Raw genomic sequence first — 27,791 nt, 5'->3', positions numbered from 1 at the left:
ACGGGGTGGCGGGGAGGGAAGCCCGACACCACAGCCCGGCGTTTGACAGGGCCGGGCCGGCTCCACCGGTACCTGCTCACAGCCCCGCCGCTCTCCCGGTGCCGCTGACCGCATCACCCCGGAAGCAACTCCCGGCTGGGGGCGGATCACTTCCGGCTCCCGCGCTATCCATAGGCCGCTCTCACAAATCGTCCGCATGACCCCTGAACCCGGAAGAGCTGGCGGGTTCCCTTTTTCTCCGCTTGCCGGCGGGGGAGACCACCCGCCACGGGGCGGGGGAGAGACGTCGGGCGAAACCATCTCGGGGAGGGGGGAGCCGCGCTGCTGGGCATTGTACGGCTGGGGAAGGGGGAGCCCAAGGACACCCCTTCATGGGGAGGGGCGCGCCCCTGTTTGTGGGGGGAGGGGCGCGCCCCTGTTTGTGGGGGGAGGGGCGCGCCCCTTCATGGGGAGGGGGAGCCCCTGTTTGTGGGGGGAGGGGCGCCACCTTTCACGGGGAGGGGGCGCCCCTGTTTGTGGGGGGAGGGGCACAACCCTTTATGGGGAGTGGAAGGCCCTGCTTGTGGCGGGGGACAACCCTTCATGGGGACAGGGAGCCCCTGTTTGTGGGGGGAGGAGCACAACCCTTCATGGGGAGGGTCGCGCCCCTGTTTGTCGGGGGGGACAACCCTTCATGGGGACGGGGAGCCTCTGTTTGTGCGGGGGGGGCACACCCCTTCATAGGCTGGGGTTTGTGCAGAGCGTGAGAGCAAACCCCCTCCCCGCCCCAACAGCCTCAGGCTTTTGGAGCGTCCCTCCGGCTTGTGTCTGAGTGCAGCCGTCGGGATCCTCTGCTCTCCCACCCAGCAAGAGCACTCTCGATTATCCAGAATATTTGATTATCGGGCAACCTCCCGGTCCTATGGATGCCGGATATCACAGAGTTTTCTGTAAATTAGTGGAGGTTCGGTCCATCGATGGCTGTTAGCCAGGGTGGGTAGAAATGGTGCCCTGGCCTCTGTTTGTCAGAAACTGGGAGTGGATGGATCACTTGCCAGCCAAGTGTAACCGAGCAGAGACTTGGACTGTGAGGCTGAAGGGTGAGCATGGGCACCCAGAGAGAGATGGACTGTCATTGTCATTTCAGTCATTGTCAAGCCTGGGTTGGAGAGCCCGTTGGTGGGGATGGGGGCGGGGGGCAACCCATGGAGGTCAGTGGAGTCTGTTTGGTTCTCTGGCTAGAAAAACAAGACTGGAAGTCAGGAATTCTGTATTCACCTTCAGTGTGGAGAAATCGCTTCCCCTTTCTGCCCCAAATACAATATGGTAGGTAGCCAGAATTCCCATCCCAGAGCCCTCGAGTGCCCACTGAATTTCCGAGTGGATCAGCCCATGACAAGCCTTAACATGTCTGCCACCTTCCTGTGGGAAGGGATCAGGAAAAGAAACATGCCTGCATTGACTGGAGACTGCGGATTGAATTTGTTAATAGCACAAAGCCGGCCCTTGTCTCCATGGTGGGATGGGGTCCAGGATCCTGCCTCTTGGCAGCTTTATTTATTTCTTTGTGGAAAGTCACTTGGTGGAATGAGGGCACTGCTGGCTTTTTCTCAAGACACTGCGCCTGAGCAACAATGCCCTTGCTGTGAGCAGTTCTCATGCTAGCCCAAGCAAAAACCAGTTCTTGTACAAACACAAAGGTATGCCTAGGACAAGGCTGCGCCGGGCAGCAAAATCCTTGCGTATGTACCTGGAGCACAATAAGGCACAGTAAGGTAGGATTAGCTGGAGTGGTAACTTCCAGAGGCAAGTATCAGAGAGGGAGCCGTGTTAGTCTGTAGCTTTGAGAACAGCAAGAAGTCTTGTGGCACCTTATAGACTAACAGATATTTTGGAGCATAAGCTTTTGTGGGCAAAGACCCACTTCATCAGATGCATGAGTGGGGGGATGGTTTCAGAGGGGTATTTAAAGAGTGGGGTCCCAGTAAGAGGGAGGGCCAGAGCTGACAAGGTCTATTCAGCAAGGTGGAAACGGCCCAGTATCAACAGCACTTATGAAAAGAGGAAAAAACACGTCAGATCAGACAGGGGGATGTGAGCCTTTTTCAGAGTCTAATGGGGAGCTCTTAGCACCCAGAGGAGAGAAATTGCCTTTGTAAGCTGCGAGACACTCCCAGTCTCTGTTTAATCCATGGTTAATGGAGTCAAATTTGCAAATAAATTGCAGCTCAGAGGTTTTTCTCTCTCCATTTGATTTCTGAAATTTTTTTGTTTCGGAACTGTCACACTTAAATCTGCCACTGAGTGTCCAGGGAGATTGAAGTGTTCCCCCACAGGCTTCTGTACATCACCATTCCTGATGTTTGATTTATGTCCATTTATTCTTTTACGGAGAGACTGTCCAGTTTGGCCAATGTAAATTGCAGTGGGGCATATTCCAGAGGCAAGACACCAGAACCCCAAAACTATTTAGGCACCTAGCTGTGGTTCATTTCAGTGGCATCTATTGAGCATAGAGCTTTATGGCCAACTGTTACCAGCAGCATTGCAGAATTCCTGGCAGTGAGTTATGGAGACCATCAGACATTGGTCACTTCTGCTTTGGCCCCGCTTGTGTGGGAAGTTGACTGTAGCAGATGTGGCTCCACACTGAAAAATCCACCACTGCTCCACCTCCTCGTCCAATGCCTCGGCAGAGAGGCCAAACACTGTCCGGATCCTGAACACACCTCTCGCCCTGAAAGGGGAGCCTGGACCCAACTCTATTTCCCCGGCCTTTCCAACCTTTGTACATCACAGCCGGCATTGGAACCTACTCTTTAACCATTGGGCTGGCACTGCAATGCCACCAGCTCATACTCCTTTTGTCACCATCTCTGCAGTTCTCCAAGGTCCTAGCACCCGATAGGAGCATGAAAGGACTATACCCTGGCAAACCTGCTCCTGGGAGCTCTTGGAGTAGTTTCTGGGGCCTTGGTGACCCACAGAGGAACAACCAGGCACACTGTATGTGAGCAACCCCTCCTTTCCCCTCTTCCACTCCCTCCCCAATAAAACAAGCTGCAAATATTTATTTACAAAGCTTTATTAGAGCAATGAGCAGCTGGTCTAGTGCATGGAAGGGGCATTGCTCAATACAGGATCAAAGGGTACAGAGATAAAAGGAGAAAGAGAGAGAGAGACCTATTCTAGGCTAAGAAGCTGCCTCTTGCTCGCAGCCCCCCCCCTCCCCCCCCGTAGGGAGGATATAACCATGGAAAACAACATCTGGGACATAGCAAGTCAGAACTTCTTGCTTGTTCCATGTTAATGTTCCCTCGAGAGGGCTAGTTCAAATCCAGCTCAAGCCACTAGCTGTTATAAGCTCTTGTGGAGGAAGTCGTGGTTCTTGGCGCCAGTCCCAGGAGATAGGTGGCCACTGACAAAAACTGCCCTCACTGGCACCAGCTGAGTGTTGGCAGTGAAGCCAAGGATTGCGTAGATCTGGAGGCTGAACTCCCTTCTCCCTCGCTAGAGAGGGGCTCAAGGGAACCGAGGCCCCTACAAAAGCTCTGAGAGTCTGGGCCAGGCCCCTTGCTGCAGATCCTGCTTGAGGCTCGGTGGTGGCAGGGAGCTAGCACTGACTCTATCCGCCCTAGGGATATGAAATTCAGTCTCCTGGGCTGGCAGTTTGGCCTCACTTTTATTCAATTGTTCCTTGCTGTTTCATAGCTTAGTGTTAAGGTAGTCCTACCTGCCCTGTGTCCCCTACACCCAGCCTCTGCTCTGCTGAAAGTCGTGGAGCTGCTCTAGCGGGGGAAATGATCTTCACGTTCTCTCTGGTCAGCACTGCCCTAGTAGCCACGGGCTTCCCTCTGCCCCATGGAGCAGTTTCCCACTCGCTCTGTGGCCCTTTAAAGGAGACCAGGGCTCATTTGTCTAAACAAAATGTATAACCCAGTGGAGCGAGAGACCTGATCGTCACCCCTCAGGAAGGAACGAATCCTTGCCCGGCTTTGCATGCACAGACACCCACAAACCCTCCCACATCCTCGGGCAGCTTATCCTAGAAGACCTCCAAGACTTGTGCATCTCAGGTCTGTTCCTGGTGGGCAGGTCTCCACCTCCCATAAACGCCATCCCTGTTTGCTCATCGCCTGACTTTTAGCAGGCCCGAGCAAAGAGGAAAAGGACCAAAAATACCAAACTCCCCAGTTGCAGACGTAAGGGAAGTTTGCCGTCTGTATGGCACCGGGACATGTGATTGTCTCCCAAGAGAGGGATGGAAACCCCATGGTTTGGCACGTTTTGATGGACAGGACGCAGCCCTACATAAACGGAGGAAAGGGAAAATCTTGCAGTCGCTTCCCAGCCTGGGATGGATTTGATGCCCCATAGCAAGAGGACTTGCCCCTTTTTGTCATCTAGATGAACATGCAGTGACTTTCAAGCATCTGTCAAGCTGCCACCGTCTGCCAGCACTAAATTCACTTAACAGAAAAAAGCCGACCATTGGCCAATGACGGGGGGGGGCGGAAAATCAGAAAGATGAGAAGGGAAAGTGGGGAGGGGTAAAGTAAACGAGGCCGTTAAGGACAGAGAATCCAGAACGTGGAGCGGGAAGACGAGCGCGTTCCATCTTCCTTCCGCCACCCAAGCTAGCTGGTGCCTTCCAGCGGGGAGGTGGCAGAGCAGTTCTCCACATTCACAGAGCGCGGGGGTCTTTCTGCAAAGCCGACGTGTCTCCGCTCCTTGCTGTGTTCTGGGAAGGGGGGAAAAGGAAAACAAGAAAAGATGCAGTGGCTATAGGTCATGAGCCCCGGGGCAGGGACCATATCTGTGATTGGTTTGCCTGTCGCCTGCTGTGCTGGTCCTGGGCTGAATGGAGGCCTCAGTTTATAGCTCTGAGGTGCAGGTCCTTGTTTGTCTAGCGCCTGGGCATGGGGAGCCCTGGGTCTCTGAAGCTCCCTTGTCACAACCAAGAGAGAGCAACAAAGCCGCACCACCTGACTCCTGGACAGTCGGGGCCCACAGGAACGGCCAAGGTATATGGTCGCCTGCTGGGTCACTGCCTGGCTGCGAGCCAAAGTGGGTGTCTGAGCAACCGTGCCTGGTCTCTATTGCTGCTGCAGCAAATTCCTGCTCTTCTCCGTCTCCTGCGATCTGCCTCCAGTGTATTCTGACTGCGCACCTGCCATTGCTCCTGCTCGCTCCCTCCTCTGTGACTGGTGGCTAAACACCAGGCACTGATCCTGCCTCATCTTCTGCCCACGGACGTTGAGTAATCCCTCACCCACTTTGCTCAGTCCTTCCCATGAGGCCAGACTGCCTGTGCCCTAGTTCCTGACACACGCAGGCCACTGAGATGACAATAAGAACGAATGCAGATCTCCAAAGTGTTCCCATTGCCTGCAATCTCCTTGTCTAAGGGAGGACCTTGCTTTCCAATGCGCATTTGCGAACCAGTTACCACTTGCAGTCCAAGTCCTAAACTGTTTACTTGGTTACAGGGGAAAATCCAGGCCAGGGCTCCCACCCAGTGAATCTCAGCTTGTAGCTTTTGAGAGGACCACCTGGCTCTTTTTGTCAGAAGCTGGGTTTAACCAGCGTCCTGGCCAAACTCCAGCTCAGGAAAAGGCCTTCTGTTGAGTCAAGTTTCTTCACGCAGTTTCAACAGGCTGTAGGTTCCCTTTCACTTTGTGATCCCAGCTGTTGGTTGCCAGGCACTGTTAAATCAGTCCACATTGGACCTCTCGGGACCTGAGTGGTGCTGAATTTGAGAATCTGCTGAACCACAGCAGGTCAGTATTGTTGAGTAGCATTACCTACGCTTCCACTGCTTACTGGGCTCTTACAAGACATTTAGGGGTAAATTAGAGCTAAATAACAGCCCAGAGCACTAAGCACCAGGACTGGTGACAGTGAGCAAACTTTGTGGGACAGTGGGAAACTTGGCCACACCCTTGATAAATGGACATCCAGCTAACTAAAATCATGCCAGACCACGGATGTTGCCTGACCAGAGAGTTTCTACAGAGGTGGCTGCATTTTGGTGCTGGGGATATAACTCTTGTATTTTCTTTGGCTCACCCCACGGCTGTGGGTTACGTGAGGGTTCTTGAGTGAGTTTTTGGGAAGCTCTCTGACAGCTGCCCAAGGACTGGGTATCCCCGAAGTGTTGCGTTATCTGGCTGGACTCTCCCTCCAGCACTGATTAATTCTGTGGTCACTTCTCTTACGCATCATTCCACCCCCACCCACCAACCCCGTTCTCGTTCCTCAAGCTCATGATGTTACCACTCAGGGAAGGACTGTCCTGCCCTGGATCTGCTTCCTCAGCCTTGGTCCCATCTCCTTCAGTCGCTTCAGATTTCTCCCATTCAGCAAGTGAGTTCAGCTCATCCCCGAGCTCCGCTATCCCGCCAGCGAAGGACACCTTCTGACCACCTAGCAGGAGTAAACCCCAGCATGTCAGTCACATGATAGGAGTCTTCAGACCCCGTCCGTGGGGCCCAAACAAATTCATGGTCCATTTTGGTCAATTTCATGGTCATAGGAATTTTCAAATGATAAATTTCATTATTTCAGCGATTTAAATTTGCAGTTTCACAGTGGTGTAATTGTTGGGGTCCTGATCCAAAAAGGAGTTGTAAAAAGTGGGGTTACAAGGTTATTGCAGGGGTGGCTGCAGTACTGATATCATTACTTCTGCACTGCTGCTGGCAGTAGCGCTACCTTCAGAGCTGGGCAGCTGGAGAGCAGAGGCTGCTGGCTGGGAGCCCAGCCCTGAAGGCAGAGCTGCAGCTAGCAGCAGGAGCACAGAAGTAAGAGTTGTAAGGGATGGTATTGCCACCCTTGCTTCTGCCGGTGAGCTGCTGCCTTCAGAGAGGTCTCCCCTCCAACAACTGCTGCTCTCCAACTGCCGAGCTCTGAAGTCAGCGCAGAAGTAAGGGTGGCAATGCCAGGACCTAATGACCCTCTCAGCAACTCCCTTTTGGGTCAGGACCCTCAATTTGAGAAACACTGTTCGTCTCCCTAACCCCACCCTGTGAGATCTATACAGTACAGGGTAAAAGCACATGAAAGACCAGATTTCATGGTCCGTAGCATATTTTTCACAGCTGTGAATTTGGTAAGGGACCTACCCATCACTGAGGATTCAAGGCTTCATGCAGCAGTCAGACAAGTGCTTTAAAAGGTCACCATGAATCAGTGAAATCCTGGTTATTAGTGGAGCCCAGGGCAGATCCAGAGCCATGACCTCAGCATTATCCTCAGAGTCCTCTGGAAAGATCCTTCCCCTTGTCCTCAGGGTTCCAAGGCTCCTCCCAGTCAGCCCACCAGTCTCTGTACTCAGGCAGGGAAGGCACAGCTGGGAGGCTAACGAAAGACCTAAGGGAGCCTGATTAATCGGCAGCTGAATTTCCGAGACACCTGGGGCCCAGCTGGCAGAGGAAGGAGTGAGGTGGACCACTCAGTGGAAGCTGTGGGTGACCGATGCCTCCCGAAATTCTGACCCAGCTTGGCCCTGGGCCTCGTCTACGCTACAAATGCCATCCTGGCACGGCCCCCTGGTGTAGCCACAGCCAGTGCCAGCAGATGGCGTTTCTCTGTTGGCATAGAAGGCCTGCCTCCCTGAACAACATCAGCCATGCCAACCAGACCGGGGCTCAGCAACCAAAACAGCAAGAACAGCCATTTTTTCCAATTCAGAGACAAATAATTCAAGAGCCGCAACTCACGTGAATACGAGATGGCCCTTAATAAATAATGTCCAAGAGTTCTTATTTTAAGAGCAGCACACACGCAATGATTTGTAGTAACAGAGAGATAGCTGGACTAGTCTATATACTACAAAAACAAAAAAGCAGTCCCGTAGCACTTTAAAGACTAACGAAATAATTTCTTAGGTGCTGAGCTTTCGTGGGACAGACCCACTTCTTCAGACCACAGCCAGACCAGAACACACTCAATATTAAGACACAGAGAACCAAAAACAGTGAGCAAGGAGGACAAATCAGAAAAAGATAATCAAGGTGAGCAAATCAGAGAGTGGAGGGGTGGGGGGAAGATCAAGAATTAGATTGAGTTAAGTATGCAGAGGAGCCCCTATAGTGACCAAGGTCACTTTTTTTTTTCCTTGGTCACTATAGGGGCTCGTCTGCATACTTAACTCAATCTAATTCTTGATCTTCCCCCCCACCCCTCCACTCTCTGATTTGCTCACCTGGATTATCTTTTTCTGATTTGTCCTCCTTGCTCACTGTTTTTGGTTTTCTGTGTCTTAATATTGAGTCTGTTCTGGTCTGGCTGTGGTCTGAAGAAGTGGGTCTGTCCCACGAAAGCTCACCTAATAAACTATTTTGCTAGTCTTTAAAGTGCTACTTGACTGCTTTTTGTTTTGATAGTGTATAGACTAGCACGGCTTCCTCTCTCTTAATAATCAGGAGTGTTTTTTTGTTTTTAACTTTGCAGTGATAGCGTTGGGATCCACAAAGAAGTCCTTAAAGAGCCGCATTCAGCTCTGGAGCCGCAGTTTGCCGCCCCTGAACCAGACTTTGTAGGGGACACCTGGCTTTAGAGTTGGGGGCTTGGAAAAAAGGTGCTAATTTTAGCTTTGATATTTCACACTCCAAACAAGAGAAATACAAAACCAGGGCTGATCAAGTCTGGGCTCCAGGGTAGTGCCAGGTCAGGTAGGTGCCTCCTGTGAAAATGTAATGGAGAGGTGGCCTGACCCTTAAGCCTGGAGGCATTGCAGGTCTCCCAGCCAGGGCTACAAATCACCACGTATCTGTTAGTCTATAAGGTGCCACAGGACTTCTTGTTGTTCTCACAGACCCACAGTGATCTGCCCTGCCGCGGTATTACCTTTCCTTTTGTGTGACTTGGTGACAGCTGGATAGATCCGGGGTTCAAATGCTCTGGTCTCATTTCCTGGGGCTTCTCAGCAGCAGCGAATGAGAAAAAAGATTCACCATAGAACAAACCATCAAAAAGGAAGAAACAAAACACCCAGGGGGCCAAACTCATCCCACGGCTCAATGTGCTCTGAGCAGCAGCCCTGCAGGGGCATGGCAGGGCTCCCCTCTCATAGCCCAGACCAACGGTGGGACATGCTTATTGTATCCAGGCACAAATCAAGGACATTTGGGGCCTTCAAACACCCAAGGAGAGCCCTGACTCAGAGTGGGTGGGCCAGAGGTTCAGCACCGGTATCTCCTAAGTGAGTCTCTGATTTACATTGGTATCAATCTGAAGTGACACCTTTACTGACAATGGAGCTGCACTGCATTAGTCCCAGAGTTTTAGCAGCTGGAGAATCAGGTCTCCTAGGCTGGGAGAAACCCCATGCTAGGTAAATCATGTCTCTCTTAGCAACCATAGAATCGTAGCACACCAGAACTGGAAGGGACCTCAAGAGGTCACTGAGTCCAGTCCACTGCCCTCATGGCAGCACTGTCTGGACCATCCCTGATCGGTGTCTAGCTAACCTGCTCTTAAATATCTCCAGTGATGGAGAGCAGCTGGATACCAGTGGCCTCTGCCTGCCCTCCACCTGGAGAAAGGGGTTGTGGAACTGCCCTGGGTTTCACCCAGCATGAGACAACCCCAGGTAGGTTGCATCCTCAGAGTCCACCTTTCCCCGCAGCTAGAGGTGTGGCACGCAGCTTGAATGGGGAGAGCTCAAACTTTTGTTGTTTTTTTGTCAAGGAAAACATCACTTTCCCCGACTATGGAGTTAATGCACTTCCTTGAAGTGTGAAGAACCCACATCCAAGGGGGCCTAGCTAGTGCATGAAAGTCAGAAACCCAAGAGGGTCCAACCTTCAAAACAATGGGTTAGACCAGCCTATCCCAGGCCCAGCTTGGGGGCCTGAGGGGAAGAGGAAATGCCACCTGGAAGGGAACTGGCTCCAGTTGGGGACCCCCAAAAGCAAACTCCAGCTGAAGGAGGTTTTCAAAGCCACAGTATGTCATTCCTGCAGTTAATTCAAGCTAAGCTCTCTGCCATCCACTCAAAATCCTCTCACCCACGTGATCTGTCTTCACTGCAGTTAACTCAGGTTCTTATCCAACAACTTTTGTTATTTGTTAAATAACAAATTATTATTATTGTTATTATTATTGTTTGTTAAATAATAGAATTTGTTATTTATACTTTCACTCCCCCTCTGTCTCGCCACCAAAAAATCCCTCTCAGACTTGGGTTTGGAGATACTTTGAGCCCAGGCTAGCTGGCCAGGATGTGGCTGGGTTAGACCTGTAAGGCTGACAGAGCCAGGTAGTCAGGAGGAGGGCATGAACATGCAACCTTAGGGGCTAAAGCCACATGCTCTACTGCGGTGTTTCTTAAACTCTGTTCCATGCACAACTCGTGGGTGTGCCATGAACATTTGGAAGAATACATGGCTGGTCAATATTGGCTGGTATTTAAAGCAGACACAACGATACTTCTTCACTGCGAGGCTACCTGGTTAGGTGACTTCATTTTGGTTTTGCTGTATATGTCGCAGTTTGTTATTTATGCTTTCAGCTCTAAGCCTCTGAGGCCTTTGTGACAGCCCAGAGTAGAAAGCATGGGACCAGCTGCTGATCTCAGCGTAAATCTGGAGTAATTCCATTGACTTTGGTGACGTTACTCCACATTTGCCCGGGTGGATCAGAATCCGATTTTGTTATGCTACCCAGGGGCCAGCATCTGCTGTGAATGATTTCCCCCACCCCTGGAAATCCATTAGTGTTTTACCCCAGAGGAACTGACGGCAGATGCTAACCCCTGGGTTTTTCCTTGGCAAGCTCCCTTTCAAACAGAGCAGCACCCACCAAACCCAATGGAGCAGGAGAGAGCCGGGACTCAGGCAGTCAGTGCAAAGGAGGTTCCTTCACTAGGGCAGACAGACCCCACAGGTCTCTCCAGCTCCCAGACTCCCTCAACATCCCGCACTTCCTCGTGCCATCCTGCCCTTCCCCACGCACACCAGCCTTGCTGCTCTCTCCAGAAAGCCTGGCTGTCGTGCACGCAAGAGGCCCGGGCCCCAGGGCAGGCGCGAACCCCCAGGCCTGTCACCCCGAGGTGAGAGACGTCGCCGTGATGACATGTGTCTCCTGTCCCAGTGAAATTTCTCTCGGCTTTAATCACCAGCTTCCCGGCGCCTCTGGAGTAGGCGGCGCGATGGGGAACGCACACTTGGGAAGTGGGTGAGAGCCTGTGAAAAGCAGCATCAGCTGTTTCCCAGATTGGGCTGGTACCAGTTTTCTCTCTCTTACCCTCCCTCTTCCCTGTCCTTTCACAAGGGGGAGCCATCCCCTTACCGGAGTGCTGCTTCGGCAGAGCTGGCTTCGGGCGGGCGGCTGCTACCTCAGGTGCCAGAGGCAGCTCCTTCATCGCCTGGCCTCCTGAAATGAATACAGTCGCAGGATGAGCCAGCTGGGGAGCGACCAGCGGAGGTCAGGGCGGCTGGAGCGCCGGCGGGAACCCAGCCCCCACAGCACCGTTGCTGCAACCACAGCCCAACTCTGCCACCGTGAAGCTGAATTTAAATGCCCCTCACCACCTCGCTGTGGCTTAACGCCCCATCGCCCTGGCTAACCTCGGATGGCCATTGGTGTGGTGAGTTTGGCAAGTCTCAGCCCAGTTGTGAAGAAGACAGGCGTCCCCGCTTGGGGGCGGGTGGAATCTCCCCTGTCACAACTGGCTCTGCTCAGCCCCTTTGTCTGCAGCTGCCACCGAGTGGCCGAGCATGGAGCAGAGCCTAGAGATCCACTACCCCTCTCAGTCACAGAGATCAGATTACAGCTCCGTGGGGCCAGATTCCTCATTCCCTCGTGGCGGTTGAGTACTTAAGCTTGGGGGGCTTAACTCAGGACACCTGTGGTCTAGTCTGACCTCTAGCAGAGGTCTTAGGCAACTCCGTGCCTCAGTTTCCCCTCCCATCCCTTACCTCTGTTTAGACAGTATGTAGTTGTGGGGCAGGCAGAGGCTGCTTCTTAGGGTAGGTACGTATAATTCCCTGCACAGCGAACCCTTTGATGGCTGCTAACATACCTCTGTAATACATCTAAATCGGAGAACACAGGGTGTACCCTCTGCAGCTGCTACCCCACTTCTCAGCTACCACGCTGCCCGCCAGAAATCAGCCAATGGGCAACGGCTGGAGAAGCAGAGCGGGACAGCTGGTGCCCTGGCTATTGCTCATTGCGAAGGTATCAATGTCTACAAGGTTGTGCCTGAGCCTGACCTTCTCCCTGCCCCCCTACATGACTTGTTTCTTAGACTGGACGTTTGCTGGGTGTGGGGACAGGTACCGTCTTCCCACAGTTTGTGCAAAGGGGGACCCGATCCTGCCTTGGGCTTTTGACTGCTCCTGAGCCCCAACTCTGAAATGGACATGTAGCTGCTCCAGAGAGAGACGCGTGCCACATTCCTAAACTGATTTCCCACTCCCGTTGTGTTGGCTGTGCTCTGTGTGGTGGGGGGAGCCCAGGGCTGGAAGGGTAGGGGGGCTGCAGGGCAGGATGGAAGGGCACTGGCTGAGCTGCAGAGGGGAGGAACCCGAGGCTGGGACAGCAAGTGGCAGAGTTCCCTGTAAGCTGAGTGCCCAGGAGAGAGTCAGGGGCCTTCTTATTGATTAGCAGAGCGCCCCCAGCCAGCTGCATGCGTTTCTATGGATGGTGCACATCGGTGCGCTCCTCAGTGCGCATAATAAAATTTATTCTGCCAATGGGTGGGGAAAAATAGCGCCAATGCTGGCAGGCGGGGATGTGCATAGGAACGGAGCGGGTGGAGGTGAGGGTGGAGTCCAGGCCTGCAAAAGAAACAAAGACCTTAACACTGACCCCGATCAGCCTTTCCCAGCTCTTGCTGCTGAGAGCAGAAGGAAGCAGAGAGGCCCTAGTGCCCCGGCCATGACCCATGTCCATTCTGGAAGAGGAAGCACTAGGATTTCGTCCCTCCCCACCGTGAATTTAATCAGGTGTTTGGGGGGAAAGCTCTCCATCCCCCCACGGTGCAGGGAACGCAGGTGGGTGTGCATCTCTGCTTGAATGCCAAGGCACCCGGCTCACTGCTCCTTCGTGCCAGGCAACAGCGATGGTTTCCTAGGTGACTGACGGCTCCTTGTACCAGGGAGGGAGCGTGTGCACTGGGAAGGGCTGGGGGGTGGATATTTACAGGTTTCTCCCTAGCAGCAAAGGCGCTAAATGAAGGGATATCTTAGTATGCGCAGCAGATCTCCAGCAAGTGGGATCCGGGGAGGGGAAGCATTAGGGAGGACTTTATATAGATTTTTTGCTCTTCTGGCAGCCTCCCACCTGCTTGCAAACTGCCTGACCTCCATCCACCCATCCAGGGAAAAGCGCCTTGGACAAAGGAGCAGGCCCCAGATCGCTGCTTTCAAGGGCTCAGTGAGGTTAGCAACCCCCGCTCCCCTCACCCCGCTTCCCAAGAACAGCCAAGAATACCCCATCTTCCCTTTGCCCTCCGAGTTCCACTCCAGGAACTTGGCGTGTCCCCCACATTCCAAGCGTCACCAAGTCAGCTGGTGCTGGTGTCACTGCCTGCTCCGGGGGCACAGCTCAGAGTCCCTACCCTGCTAGCCACTGCAGCTGGAGTCTGCCCAACACCCGTCCCCGGAGCCTTGAGAGAACCAAAACAGCTGAGCCCTGTGCATAGCACCATGCTTGGGAACCACAGAGCAGCGAGCCCCTGGAAATGCCCTGCCCTGCTTCTAGCCAGCAAACCCAACTGGCAGCCACGAGTGGGACATGTCACCCCAGACACCTCTGCAGGCAGTCGCCCTGGTGACTTGTCTGTCTCCCCGGTTCAGAGATGGCTCTTCAGGCTGCAGGAGACTCCTGCAGGGATGGACTCAACTCGGCGAGGAAAGGAGCAATCCATCACCGCGATATCAAACGGGACAGCCCTTCTAGAGAGATCTGTGAGCTGTGCTGGGGTCAGCCCAGGATGGAATCAGAACACTGGAACTAGAAGGGACCTTAAGAGGTCATCAGGTCCAGTCCCCTGCCCTTATGGCAGAACCAGGCACCATCTGGATCATCCCTGACAGAGGCTTATCCAACCTGCTCTTAAAGATCTCCACTGAGGGAGATTCTACAACCTCCCCAAACAATTTGTTCCAGTGCTTAACCACCCTGACAGTTAGGAATGTTTTCTAACATCCAACCTAAACCTCCCTTGCTGCACCCACTGCGCCTCGGCCTATCCTCAGAGGTCAAGGAGTGCAATTTTCCTCCTTCCTGTCTCTAACAACTGCTCAGGTACATGAAAGCTGCTGTCATTCCCCCCTCAGTCTTCTCTTTTCCAGACTAAACAAACCCAGTTCTTTCAGGCTTCCCTCCCAGGTCATGTTTTCCAGACCTTTCATCCTTTTTGTTTCTGTTCTCTGTCCCCTCTGCAATTGAGCCACATTCTTTCCTGAAATGTGGTGCCCAGAACTGGACACAGTACTCCAGGGGAGGCCTAATCAGCGCAGTGCAGAGCCGAGTGGAAGAATGACTAGATGACTTGCTCACAACATCCTGTTAATACCGCCCAGAATGAGGTTTAGCTTTTTTTTTTTTTTGCAACAGTGTCACACTATTGGCTCATATTTCACTTTTGGTCCACTCTGAAGGGATGAGCACCATCTCCTACCTTGGGAAACTGAGGCACAACAGAGGGACCCCCCCCCCCCAAGATGCTCCATAAAGCATCGTTCCTGAGGCCAGCCCAGCAGTGAAGCATCTGCCAGTCACTGGTCACTGATCCAGGATGAGATGCCCACCTGCCAGGCCTGTCCTCGTAGCACGCGATCACACAGCCTCGGGCTCCCCTTCTTAGGGAGGAGCTATCCCTCCCTGGCTTCCCAGGCAATGGGCCCCCCCTGTAATATTGCAAAATGCAGTACCAACTGCCGCCACAGGGGGCATCACACCTCTCCTCACCTGGGAGGTGCAGGACACCAAGCTGCCCCAAAGGGAATTCCGGCTTCTGCAGGACATGCAGGGACCCTGGTGCACCCGCTCCCTGCAGCCCTACACCACTTGCACTGGGCAGCAGCTGCTTCTGCCTCCCTCCCCCAGTGGATATTTACACCAAATTTCTCTTACCGGGGGCAGCGCTGCTCTCCAGTTCACACGGGCCGGCGATCTCGGTGTCGGCCTCGGTGTCCTCTGCATCACACAGCTTGTCATCCTCCGGCTCCTCTTCGGAGCTGTCCCCGGGCTCGGCGGCTTCCTCGTCCTCCAGGCCACTGCCGGCCTCCAGGTGGGACTGCACAATGCGCTGCATGGCTGCAAGGCACAGGGGGCTCAGGCCAGCACACAGGAGGGAGGTGCGAGCTGAGTCCAGCCAACCCAGCCTCTGTGGCCTCTGGCACTGAGCGGCCGAGGAAGCCGCTCATGATCTGGCTGCACGTCTTATACTGTGCGGTCCTTTCGAGCAGGGGTGCACAAAGTGGGGGATGGGCCACCTCCAGGGGAGAGGGGGGACACAGCACAATCGGCTGCTGGGTCTCAGGCTCACCGCCGCATTAAAAATGTTGAAAACTGTGACTGTTTTTTAAGTCTGTGTGTTCACACCAATAGACCGATTCAAAATGGTTTCACATTCTACCGACTTAGTTTCTTATGCATTATTTTATTTCTTTCCTACTCTGCTGCCAGGATGGGTTTTTCATATGACCATACCAAAGCTCCGTCGATTTATAATAATACACGGCGGTACGCGTCTCACAGAGCTGGAAGGGACCTCAGGAGGTCATTGAGTCCAGTCGCCTGCCCTCTTGGCAGAACCAAGCAACATCACCCCCTTTTTTTTTTTTTTAAATCTATTTGCCCCAGATCCCTAAATGGCCCCCTCAAGGACTGAACTCACAACCCTGGGTTTAGCAGGCCAGTGCTCAAACCACTGCGGTTCGAATGACATTAGACAGGTGTGGGAAGGGCTGTGAATTGCGGAGACCAAAGGTGGGCCCTGACATCAAAAGTTTGCTCACATTTAATGCTTAACAAAAAAGCAGTCCTGTAGCACTTTAAAGACTAGCAAAATAATTTATTAGGTGATGAGCTTTTGTGGGATAGACCCACTTCTGCAGATCTTAGGATCTCACAAGCCCAGCTCACATGCACAGCCCCCCTCGGAGCAGCGCCGCGTTATCCCTGCTGCACAGATGGGGGAAACCGAGGCACAGAGGGTACGTCTCCACTTACCGGGAGCTCGGTCGATCTTCCAGAAGTTCAATTTCATTATGTCTGCTAAAGACGTGCAAAATCGATCTCTCTGGGGTCCGCAGTCGACCCTTGTACTCCTGCTCTCATGAGGAGTAAGGGAGGTTCGCGAGAGAAATGCTCCCGTCGACCACCCTCAGTGAGGCCAGACCTCACAGTCAGCTGCAGAGACGTTACTTCAAGCTACGCAATTGCCATAGCTCGAGTTGCGTTCCTGCATTCAACAGTAAGGACTAGTGTAGACCAAGCTACACTTACTTACCTGAGATCAAACCTAGGCGGTGGCTGTTGCTGCAATGGGACCCAGGAGTCCGGCCTGGCAGGCCTGTCCACTACCAACCCCTTCGTTCTCTCAGTACCCCCTGGAGAGCCGATTTCGTCTTTCACTCACTTCAGTTTTAGGCTCATGTAAAAGCACCAATTTCAGAGGCGTTCATCCCGGATTCAGCGGCTGGCCGAGCATTACAAAGGCTGGGCTCTCTTAAGGACATGACATGAGCAACGTTCTCTTGTTAAAGTAACACCGCCTGAGAACCTCATTTCCCCGCCTCACGTGGCCAGGCAGGTCTGTCCCCTGCAGGGCTGCTTGTAAGCGACATGCGAACCCTGCTGGGCTATTGTGCCTGGGCAGGGCAGGCCCATGAGCTCTGGTCTGTCACTGCAGGGCTGACCGCTCCCCTGGCACACCGGCTTCCCCTGCAGCTGCATAAAGCGAGCTGGGTCTCAGACTCATCCAGCTGGTTGACAAGGTTGAACGATGTGACCATTGTCACGGCTGAGTATTCACCTTCGAAGACCGATTTAAAAAGCTTTTACACTCCCCAGAGTTATTTGCTCACCCGCGCCCAGAGGGTTGTTCTTTCCTACGAACGCCATTGGAACTTCCGTGGGTTCCGATGCCATTAGATGGGTTCGGGGGCGGGGGGGCTGCTATTTGCAGGGACAAAAAGTGGGGCCTGAGGTAAAGAAGTTTGCTCACCCCGGCGTAGGCGTGCTCCTCCTGGGAGTGGAGAGCCCTGGGTGCGTACCCACCCACGTGTAACCTACTCACACAGCGCAAAAGCAGCACGCCGCTAAAACACCCTGCATCCATGGGCCTGACAGCCCAGCCGTGGCACACCCCTGGCTGCACCGGCTCAGGCCAGACCACACTAACAATCGTCAGGGTAATGGACCTGCTCAGCCCTTCCCACCTGCATGTGTATGTGCTCCAGATGGACAGGACTACCAGCTATTGGACCACCAGCAGATCGGAGCCACGCAGCTGCCCAAGAAGAACGCAGCCGGCTTCACTGCAGCCCCACTTTCCTACCACCTTCCTCTGCTTGCCTGGGGACTGCAGCAAAGCTCAGAGGTCCTACATCCTCAGGGCATTGGAACACCCAGAGCAGCACCAAGCCTCAGTGCCCAGGGCCACTAATTTGGGCCTGCGGCACTGGGCCTGCGAGGTTGGAAGATGGCTGCGGAGATATCTGGGCTCTGTCTGGAACCTGGGCACTGAGAGCTACAGAGCAAACCAGCACTCCCTCAATTTCCTTTTTATCCATGGGGCAGAATAAGGTTTGTTCTGTGCACCGAGGCCTGTGCAGACGTGCACTGGCTGTAGAAACACAGGCTGCCAGCCGTGGGCGTTCTGGAGTCAGCTGGGCAGTGGTCCCTGGGATGCCCATTTTCAGAGTGATCAACCCAGGGCATGATTTCCTCCTCACTTCCCCTGAATGACACCCCCTCCAAAGGCCCCCCAGGGCTACCTATATACCCAGCTGAGCAAGTGAGTAACCCAGCCCCCCCAGCAGTTTCAGGGCCCTTCCCTCTCTTGCGGTTGTGCAGGAGGCGAAGCGCCTTTGAAGGCAGTGGGAGAAGGAAGCTGGGGGCTGGGAACACGGGGGTGGGAGAGCAGGGCCGGAATGCTGGCAGATTTCACAGCACCCGCGATGTCACGGAGGCAGGTGAGAACAATCGGCGTATGCAGATTAAGTGGGAGTGAGCGGCTGACGGGAAATTGCCATGTACGGTGCGTGCATGCGTGCGGATGTGCGCACTGGATGCAGGATGTGCGCGTGCAAGAGCGAGTGAGAGATTGTGTGCGTGTGTGTGTTCCATCCGCGTGGCCTTGCTCTGGGCCTCAGTTTCCCCACCTGCAGTGTGGGAGTGGCTGCATTGGCCCCCCGCTGCTGTGGAGGGTGAGCCTGAACTCTCGGAGGTCTGCCAACCACCCAGAGATAACCAGGACAGCAGGGAGAAGGGGTGAGCTTTGTTGAACAATGAACCTCTCTCTGCCTCTCCAATCACCCCATGCCCGAGGCCACTCACCCCACAAAGAGATTCCTGCGTTGCAATAAACTCTGAAGTACTTGGCAGCGGCTGCAATGCAGACAGATTGTCAAACGCACTAACGGCGTCAAATTAGGGCTTTAAATAGATCATGTCAGTAAACATGCTGGGCCTGATTCCTCTCACTCTGACACGGATGTAACTCCACCAGCTCTTGGCCCGTTGCTTCTGATTTACACCGGGAGGGGCAGGGGGAGAGGAGAATCAGACCCGCCCTCTGATTTTGCTGGTTGATGCTTGTTACAATCAAAGGGCGCAAATGAGAGATTTGGGTTTGGTACATTACTCTCTTCCATTGAGGGCTCAGAGAGGGACCTTTAGTAGGAAAACCAGAGGCATCCAGTTGAAATCAGCCAGAAGAAGTTATTTGCGCTGTATTTGTACAGAGCCTAGCACACGGAGACTCAGGCTGGTTGGCCTCTCTACGCTCCGGGGATACAACAACAGGAAAGGACTCAGAGTGACTTTTACCCTGTTGGAGGGGGTCTTTCCAAAACCGCATGCACCATCTAAGCCCCATGCAAAGACCTCAAGACAAGGCATAAGTGGGACATCAGCAAAGCACAAAATATATGGTAGCCCCTTACTCAAAAAAGTTACGATAGATCCTTCTTTGCTGACAGGGACAGGTGGGCCATAGGCAAACCCAGAGAGCAAACCCACAGCTCTTTAACCCCCAGGGCAGACACACAGAGTACTAAGATACAGCCTCCTGCACTTAAAAATCCCCCGATGATGGAGGTTCCACAATCTCCCTGGCAATTTATTCCGGTCCTTATTCCACGTAATTTGTTCCGTATAATTGTCAGAATCACCAAAAGGGAAGAAATCCTGGGTGCAAAGCTCCGTCTTTTTCAACACAAAGCCCTTGGGAGCCGGGATCAGTGGGGGCAACAAGGGACTCACAGCCAGGATCTCACAGCCACATCCTTTCTATACTGGAGGGCCCAGAAGCGGATGCAATGCTCCAGAGGTGGCCTCACCAGTGCTGAATAAAGGGGACTACAAACCTCTCTAGATTTGCTGGATGTGCTCCTCCTAATGCACCCCAATATGCCATTAGCCTCCTTGGCTACTATCCAGCCTCTCATCCACTGTAATCCCCGGGTCCTCTTCTGCACGTAAGACCCACTGCCCCCACGCTGATGGAAGACCAATAACATGTCCCTCAAACCAGGCTGGTGCGTGCAGCTGGCATACGTTATCCATAGATTTTACACCTTCCCTCGGCACAAGCGTGAATTTCACTGCTGCTCCCAAGCTTCCTTTTTTGTGAGAGATGAAACAAAAGCAACTGTACCTTTAAGAGAGGGAGGCGTGTAGGCGCAGGGGTTGGTCCTCTTGGTTTTAAGGAGGTGGCCCTCCCCCAGGGTTCTCTGCAAGGGAGGAGACAGGTCAACAGCACCAGAGCAACACAACCTAGAGAGCCCCATGTTCACACGCGTCTAGAAATCGAGGGCCAAGCTCAGGTGTCTTCCATTCCTCATCCTGGGAGAACCCGACACCCCGGGGAGACTTGGAGCCCCGGGTGGGGTCCAGGGAGCAGGGGTGCAGTGCAGGGAGTGCAGAGCCCACAAACTTTCGAACAAGGCTCCCCCCTTGGCCCTCACTTTAAAAACAAAGCCCTGGGCCCAGGGGAGGCCGGTGAGAAGCCCTGGCTCCCCCTGGCTCCCACACCTCGGTCCAGCGCCTCAAGGATCACAGAGGTGTCAACTGCTCAGTTCCACGCAGGCTGGATTCTTGTGACAAGCGCTAACTCATCCCACGTAACCACCGGCTCCCCTTGTATCTGACTGTGACGCACCTTCAGCCCAGGCCTGAGGATGGGGGCTCCAAAGCCCCTCCCTCACCAACAGAAATTGGTCCAATAAAAGATATGGCCCCCATCCCCCACCTCGGCTCAGCCCGATCCTGGGACCGACACAGCTACAACCCTGCAAAGAAAGGGATCTAGGCACCCAACTGCCCCGCACCTTATTGGGTGTTTGGCTCCTAAACTGCTCTGGGGACTTGAGTGCTTTTATGCGTAGACCGAGGAGCGGGAGCGCAGCTTGAGCTGGGATTCTCCCGCCGCTCTGCTGATGCATCCCTCTCCCTGCAACGCCCTTACCAGGGCTTGGGCCGGCAATGCATTCTGCTGCCTCCCGGGGGCAGGTAGCTCCTTCCTGCAGCCAGGTGGCAGAGAAGGGGTGAGGGGCCTTTCTGGGGAGAGAGGATCTAGAAGGTGGGCTGAGAATTCTTGAGGGAGGAACCCTAGGAGTTGCCAGATCCGGGAAGAAAGTGGTTGAACTGAACTGGGTTGCGTTGTCAATTCCCCAGACTCCAGGGAGAGGTGGGGGATTGGCCAGAGGCCGGCTGAGTTTGGATTCTGATTTGGGCGAGTGGACTGGGTCTGATACCCCGCCCTAGACAGGCCAGTTAGCACCACTCAGTATTGTGGGACTGGGCCGAGACCCAGCGCATTCATTTGCCGTAAGTTATCGATCCCCTGGTCACAGGGTGACATGTTTCAGTCTCTCAGGGCGGAACCGGGGCAGGATTTCAACTGGCTGGTTCAGCTAGTCCCTTGCCAAGTGGCGAAAGTATGCAGCAATTACGGGCTGAGCTGCAAATCTGCTACAGTAACGAACTGTGAGTTCTCTGCATCCTGGGGTGGGCTTGAAGAGCAGCCAAACCCTTCACCACTTCCTAAGCTTCGGGTTCCTGGCTCGGTGCACTGCCGAGCCCTTTGCCGTGCAGTAAGGAATCTTAATTTCATTCGAGATCAAGGCGAGCTCATGAAACACGTGGGCAGAGCTAATCTCCTGCCGGGAGCTCATGGAGTGCGAGGACTGAGCAGGGCTTTGCGGCAGCTGCGGTTGTTTGGGAATTTCCAAGGTAACGTTGCACCGCGTGATCTATCGCTGTCATGCCGGCACCAGGGGAAAAGCCGGAGGCCGGGAGCAGAGGGCACCTGATGTTTTCTGCCTTAAGCAGTTCTGAATAAGGGCAGTGCCATGCGGCGCCCCGGAAAGGCTGGGACCGAAAGCAGTAGCTGCGACGTGGCCAGGTTTCGTCTGTCGACGCCACCCTGTGCTGCCCTGTGGTCTCCGGCTATTCCCGTCCCCAGCTCTGCTAAGTTCCCCAGTGCCGCTCCGGGCTCCACGCTCCAACCCCCCACCGGCTGCTTGGGTGGAAGGGGGCAATGCCAGGGTGGCGGGAGGGTCCCACCAGAGCTTGAACTGAGACAAGAATTCTGGAGCCAGGTCATCGCCTGAGGCTGCGTTTGTGCATGTTCTGGGCTAGTCCCGCCACTCAGGTGACCAGTTTCGGTTGCCTCCCTCTCCACCCTCCCACCTGATGCCACGGAGGGGGCTCAGAGCCTGTGTCTCTGGCTGTTTCCTCGTATCTTTCTTTACCCGGCCCTCCCTCTCCGCTCCCTCCTGCCCCACCACTGACCTGGTACGGGGAGTAGTCCTCTTCTGCAGGGGGAAGAGGGCGGGAGGGACGAGGAAGGAAGAAAGAGAGAGTTAGGGGGCAAGCGGGGACAGCGGGAGCACAGCTCCCCGGATGCTGGGGGTCAGAGCTGCCATTCTTGGAAGGCAAAGGCCAGGCCAGAGCTGCCTCCTTTGCCCTGCTCTATCCTGGCAGGGAGCTCCCCCGGCCAGGTGGGAATTGCCCCTCCCCTCCTGCCAGCCTCAAGGCACGGCTGCTGCTGGCTTGCCAGGCAGGGAGGTACCAAAAAGCCCCCAGGCCCCGGCTCCAGGCCCAACCATCCCAGAGCCAGCCCCACCCTCCTGGGTACCCAAGAGCCACCTGGGACCAGGAGGTGGGTATAGGCATGGGGTGTCCAACCCCAATCCCTCCGCTCACCAGGAAGACGTCTCCACCCTGCTTCCTCGGCCAGTTGGCAGTGGGCATGAGCGACCACCCAGGCCCCCAGCCAGCTGTGGCCTGGCAATGGGTCCGGGTCCCCCCTACCCGGAAAGGCCACTGAGGGCCCCACTGCAGGCTGAGCTCCTCCTTCCTGGAACCCTCCCTCTGCCTCGTCTCCCCCAGGCTCTCGGCTGTGCCCCCCACGCCCCGAGTGAACCTCACCTGGGGAGGAGTGCTCGGACATCTGGAAGAGCATGGCAGGGGTGGGCCTCCGGCGCCGGATCTAAACGGGGGGGGGGAGCGGGAGGGGAGAGGTTTGAGCATCACTTGGTTGCCCTGCTGGGGGGTGAGGAGAGGCAAGGACACCGCACCCCCGCCACCTGCCTTCGCTCTGGCCCTGCCAGGAATGGGATTCCCGGCCCGCCTCCCATCAGAGCCGGTGTTGGGGTCCCCAGGACCAGGCCTCAGGGGTCGCCCGAGGTGTGACACTGGGAGGCTCAGTCGGGAGCTCCGACAGCCCCCAGGCTGATGCCCCAGATTAGGTCATGGGGGGGTTGGGTATCACAGCCGATCCTGCTGACCAATGTTGTCTCATTGGTCCTGGCCTGCCCTTGCCTGGCCCCCTGCCTCTCGTGTCAGGCACCGATGACCAGCAGCTCTGGGAAGGAGACGCTCTGTGTTTGTACAGCGCCTTGCGCAGCGGGTCCTTGTGCAGGACTAGGGCTCCTAAGCGCTGTGGTAAGACACATAATAATAACGTCCTGTGCCTCGTAGACAGCCCATCACCATCCCACGCCCTCGCCGGCTTTCCAACCCCAACCTCTGCTCCACTACCCAGCTTTGCCCAAATCCTGACACCGTCTGTAGAACCAGCACCCTCTGTTGGGCAGCCCGGGACTCACAGGTATCTACCCCTGAAGATCATAAACCACACAACAGCTCTCGCCACTGGGGATTCCCCAGGAGGTCGGAGCAGGTTGCCAGCCCTGCCACTTCACCCTGGACATTGCATGATCACAGTGTGTGTGAGAGAGAGAGACAGAGAGAGAGAGAGAGAGACTGGTCGTGTGATGTGTTGGTGTTGTCTATTAGTGTGTAAGTCATCATGTGTGAGTGGCAGTGTGAGAAGTTGTGTATCAAGGGTGTAAGTTGTCCAGTGTGTGTGTGTGTGTGTGTGTGTGTGTGTTATAGAGAGAGAGTGAGAGAGAGACTGGCCGTGTGATGCATTGGTATTGTGTATCAGTGTGTAAGTGATCGTCTGAGAGCAGCAGTGGAGGGGTTGTGTATCAAGGGTGCAAGTGGGCCTGTGTGCGCATGCAGTGTGTGTTGATATTGTGTAGCAGAATGTGATGGAGCTGGAAGGGGCTCAGACCCGGGGAGCTGCCAGGACTCAGCCTCTCTGCTTTACTCAGCAGGGCAGCTCCTGGGACACCCTGGGAGATGCTGGTAGGAGGGGCTCAGCCAGGCACTTCAGCGGCAGGGTCTGACTGGCCCAGCCCAGGGGGGTGAAGGGCTCAGGGCCATGAGATCCCAAGTTCCCCCCTTGCCTCTGGGGCGCTCCCGATGAAAGGGTCGGCCGCGGGTGCCACCGGCAGCAGACAGGCTGAGCGGCAGGGGGAGAGTCGGGCACGGGTGGGGCTGCGCCCTGGAGGACGTACGACCGAAGCTGAGTGCGTCTTACCTGGGGCCATTCGGGCCCTTCCAGCCACACAGGTGGGGTCTCTAGAGATGGGCCTGAGTAACTCCGGTCACAGGGGGGCTGGGAATGGAACGGCCCCTCGAACTCTGGGCAGAGTTTGCAGGGGAAGGGCTTTGCCACCCCAAAACAAAGCCTGGACCAGGTGAGGACCTACCCCCCACACCTGCCAGTTATAGGCGTCAGACTGTGCCTGGGCCTAGAGTGGAAACCAGGGTTTGTGGCCGATGGGTCGCTGAGGGCCACTGTCCTCTCGGGTAACACACGGGCCCAGGGTGGACATGGGTGAGACTCCCAGTTCACGAGGATGAACGGTGCACACAGAACTGGTTCACATGTGAAATGGGACCTGGCGTCACAGGTGCTGGACCTTGGGGGCTGGGAGTGGGGGGCTGCGGCACCTCTTGGCTTGAGGGGGATCCCATTCTTTTGAGGGGTTACAATTTGGCTCAAGGGCTCTCAGCCCTCTGCCACTCCCCCATTGCTCTAGCTCCTCTGCCTGACATGCTGCAATTGTGTCCTCTCCTGACCCACCGGACAGTCTGCCTCGGAGCTCTACAGCCACCCAGCTCAACCAGCAGCCCCCCAGGGAGAAGGAGCCTCTGAGCTTCAGTGGGGACTCATGGGACCTGGGTCCAAGTCGCATCCAGAGTTAGGAAACTTTCCTCAGGGTGGCCTGGCTGGAGGCACCACACAGCTCAGCTCACCTGGGCAGCTGGACCTGCATTTGCAGCCGGATTTAACCCTGTGTGGCCTCTGCCGAGCCCCTGGACTTAACCCTGCGTGGCCCCTCACAGACTCCCAGTGGCTGGTCTCTCCAGGGTCATGGTTCCGCAAAGAGCTCAGGGTTTGCCTTCCTGGCTGCTCAGGGACAAGGCCGGTGCTATTTTTGATATTCCAGCCACCTGACACATAGGGACTCAGGCGAGCTAGCCCTGTCCTGGTGCAGTGCCTTCTTAGGGGGAGGGTGTTGAATCAGAGGGGATGGGAAGGACGGGGCAGGATGCATTGAGCTCGGCTAACCGGAGATCAGATTTGGGGGCCAGTCTATTCAGGCGCTGGTCCTCCAGCCGCTGGAAATCGTCCCCTTGATGTCAACACGGTTGCGCCACTTCCCACCAGCAGAGGATCAGGCCCGCTGTCTCTGGCGTGCCAGCACGATGGATGTGTGTGTCTGTCCCTGCACCCTAGGTCTGGCTGTGCAGAGGCGGGGTGTGTACCTAGGCTGTTCGGTGTGCCAGCGTCCTGGGCAAGGGGGTGTGCGAGAGCTGCAGCGTGCACACCCCGGTGTGCACCAGGTGTGCGTAAAGGCGGAGGTGCACAAGAGGGCAGGAGTTAGCTGGCTGCAGTTTTCGGTGGGTGGACGGGCAGGAGGGCTCAAGGTGTCTGGATGGTGAGTGTCCCCGAGTGACCGGGGTGTGAGCTGGGTGTGACTCTGGGGTGTGTGCGGCTGTACCTGCCAGTGGCGTGTGCGCCTGTTGGAGGGAGGGGCGGGTGTGACCCTAGCAAGCAGGCGTCCGCCCTAGAGCCCAGCGTTTCTCTGCCGCGCCACCCCCCACCGCGCTCCCCGTTACCATTTCCACTGCCCTGGGGTCCAGCTGGCTGGGGGGCGCTGGGACAGAGAACTGAATCTTCTTGCGGTCCTTGGGGTCCATCTCCGGCCGCGATCTCCCACCTCTCAAAGCCTCTGGCTCTCTCTCCGGCTCCCTGAGCTGAGTGCAGGGGGATCCCTGCCCAGTGCTCCCTCCTCTTCCAGCCCAGGCGGCCCTGGCTTAGCCCAGCTGCGTCTCTTCCTCTGCTCCCTAGCGAGTGAGCTGCACCCGTCCGCCAGCAGAGTTAGACGGCTCCTGTGCCTTGCTCCATCCCTGCTGCACAGCGAATGGTGGAGGCAGGGAGGGGAGAGGCAGAGAGGAGGAGGGCGCAGAAAGGGAGGAGAGAGCTGAGCTGCTACTGGCTCTGTGGAGTCACTGCCTGAATTATTAATCTCCCCGGGCAGGGGGCAGGGGGCGAGCTTAACGAACTCTTGCGGGGAGCCAGCGGCGGGGGGGCGGGGGGCGGTGTTCAAACAAAGTCACCCACCTCATCTTAACCCTCTGGCCACCCTGCTGGAAGTTGTCCAGAAGCTAACGCACTAGGCTGGGAGTCAGAAGACACAGGATTTATTCCTGGTTCTGCCACGGTCACTGGTGCCTCAGTTTCCCCAGCTGGCCAGCAATTAGAGCCAGTTGGGACTTTTCCAATAAACTGCCTTCTCCACCCCTTTCAAAAATGGCAACGGTGAACCAGGTTGGGCACAACGGCTTTCCCAGCTTGGAAATAATGTTAAGGAGAGTCCCCCACCCCCAGCCCCCGCAGCTTTCTGAGTTTTCCAGCTTGAGCATAAAGAAAAAAAAAAAACCTTCCAAACTTCCAGTGTTTCAGAATGCTGAGAACATGCCATCGAAGAAGCCTGTTTTTCCAGCACAAGCCGGCTTTGCATTCCCAGCTCTGAGCTCAGGGGACTGAAAAGAAGTTTCAGGATGAAAGGTCGAAATCTAAACTATATACACCAAAAGGCTCTGGCTGGTGCTTTTCAATTGCCCTGAAACAAGGATTTAAAAAAAAAAAAAAAAATCAAATCTTTTTTTTTTTTCCCTCTTTTTGGTTGGTGACTTCTTCAAAGAGCTCAACTTTGCCTCCTGATTGGAGAAGGGAAACATGTCCAGCTTGCAAACGCCTGAACTGCTTTCCCCCAGCCCTAGGTCAGACCCACGCTTTGCAAAGAATTGAGACTGAAAGGAGGAACTGCTTTGGAAGACTTAGGAACTATTATTGTAATTTGCTGCGGGTGGCTACCCTGTTTGTGTACCCAAGACTGCTTTGGCTCGGGAGGGGGAGGGGGTGGTGTGTGTGTGGTTGTGCGCGGAAGGCAAAGTGTGCATTGGTTTTGTGTTTGTGCCAGTGTTCATGGGTGTGCACACATGGGTGTTCCACCTGGCGGGATCGTTTGTGCTTTGTGTGTGTGTGTGCATGGCTGACAGCGTCGGCGTGGTGAGTTATGGTCTGTGCAGTTGTGCATGTGCAAACACTGGTTGAATGCATACGTGTGAAAATGTGCATTTTTGTTCTGCCTGCCAGCAGTGTGCCCTCGAGTTTTCTCCGTCCAGGGAGGGAATAAATTTTATTATGTGCACCGAGGCACATGTGATGTGCACCACCCATAGAAACACAGGCTGCCGTCTGTGGGTGCTCTGTCAATCAGCTACGCAGCACCTGAATCTCTTCCAGCGGGCCACCCAAGTGCTCAGATTACAGGGAACACTGCCTGCAAGCGTGTTAGTGTCAGTTTTGTGTTACGGAGTAACACACATCACATTCAAACTATTCCCCCAGCGAAAGCCTGTTAAATTGGAAGCTGGTGCATTTCTAAGGGCAAGGCTAGCTGATGTAGTGCTTAAATCATCAGAGAGAGGGCGAGGCAATCTGGCTCTGCCACTGATTCTTTGTGTGACCTTAGCAAAGTCACTTATACCCCTCCCATGCCTCAGGTCTCCATTCATAAAACAGGGCTAACACCTGCCTCACAGGGGTATCAGGAGGGAAAAAAATCCATAAATGAGCTTGAAGACCCACTAAATACTAACAGTTTTCCTGTGGGCCCATCGGACATTGTCCCATTCCTTTGTACTCCAAATCAGAATAAAAGGGCAAAAGACAGGAACTTATTATGGAATGAAAT

At 55.0% G+C, this 27,791-nt stretch overlaps 2 protein-coding genes across 14 annotated transcripts in view; both read right to left on the bottom strand.

Annotated features, from left to right (window-relative positions):
- Nucleotides 1–125, bottom strand: part of STARD3 (StAR related lipid transfer domain containing 3) — a 35,528-nt gene extending 35,403 nt beyond the window's left edge. For 4 of the 6 annotated variants that reach the window (XM_074979094.1, XM_074979101.1, XM_074979095.1 and 1 more), the window contains exon 1: nucleotides 73–119. The gene's annotated coding sequence lies outside the window, so the exon portion shown is untranslated. Of the gene's footprint in view, nucleotides 1–72 lie in introns of all 6 variants that reach the window. The other 2 variants (XM_074979093.1, XM_074979100.1) reach the window with 2 other exon arrangements.
- Nucleotides 126–3,057: 2,932 nt separating this feature from the next.
- The window catches only part of PPP1R1B (protein phosphatase 1 regulatory inhibitor subunit 1B), a 99,457-nt gene continuing 74,723 nt past the window's right edge, over nucleotides 3,058–27,791 (bottom strand). For 6 of the 8 annotated variants that reach the window (XM_074978921.1, XM_074978918.1, XM_074978920.1 and 3 more), the window contains 9 exons: nucleotides 25,660–25,941; nucleotides 22,600–22,660; nucleotides 21,961–21,983; nucleotides 19,823–19,898; nucleotides 15,070–15,252; nucleotides 11,275–11,358; nucleotides 8,830–8,904; nucleotides 6,256–6,405; nucleotides 3,058–4,720 (listed from right to left, as the gene is read on the bottom strand). In XM_074978921.1, the coding sequence (XP_074835022.1) occupies nucleotides 4,617–4,720; nucleotides 6,256–6,405; nucleotides 8,830–8,904; nucleotides 11,275–11,358; nucleotides 15,070–15,252; nucleotides 19,823–19,898; nucleotides 21,961–21,983; nucleotides 22,600–22,660; nucleotides 25,660–25,728 (825 nt within the window). In that variant the 5' untranslated portion in view covers nucleotides 25,729–25,941 and the 3' untranslated portion in view covers nucleotides 3,058–4,616. The remainder of the gene's footprint in view (nucleotides 4,721–6,255; nucleotides 6,406–8,829; nucleotides 8,905–11,274; nucleotides 11,359–15,069; nucleotides 15,253–19,822; nucleotides 19,899–21,960; nucleotides 21,984–22,599; nucleotides 22,661–25,659; nucleotides 25,942–27,791) is intronic. The other 2 variants (XM_074978925.1, XM_074978924.1) reach the window with 2 other exon arrangements.

This window comes from Carettochelys insculpta, chromosome 28 (assembly GCF_033958435.1).
Source record: "Carettochelys insculpta isolate YL-2023 chromosome 28, ASM3395843v1, whole genome shotgun sequence".
NCBI classification, from domain to species: domain Eukaryota; kingdom Metazoa; phylum Chordata; order Testudines; family Carettochelyidae; genus Carettochelys; species Carettochelys insculpta.
The sequence above is the reverse complement of the archived record's forward strand: the minus strand, read 5'-3'. Positions and strand labels throughout refer to the sequence as shown.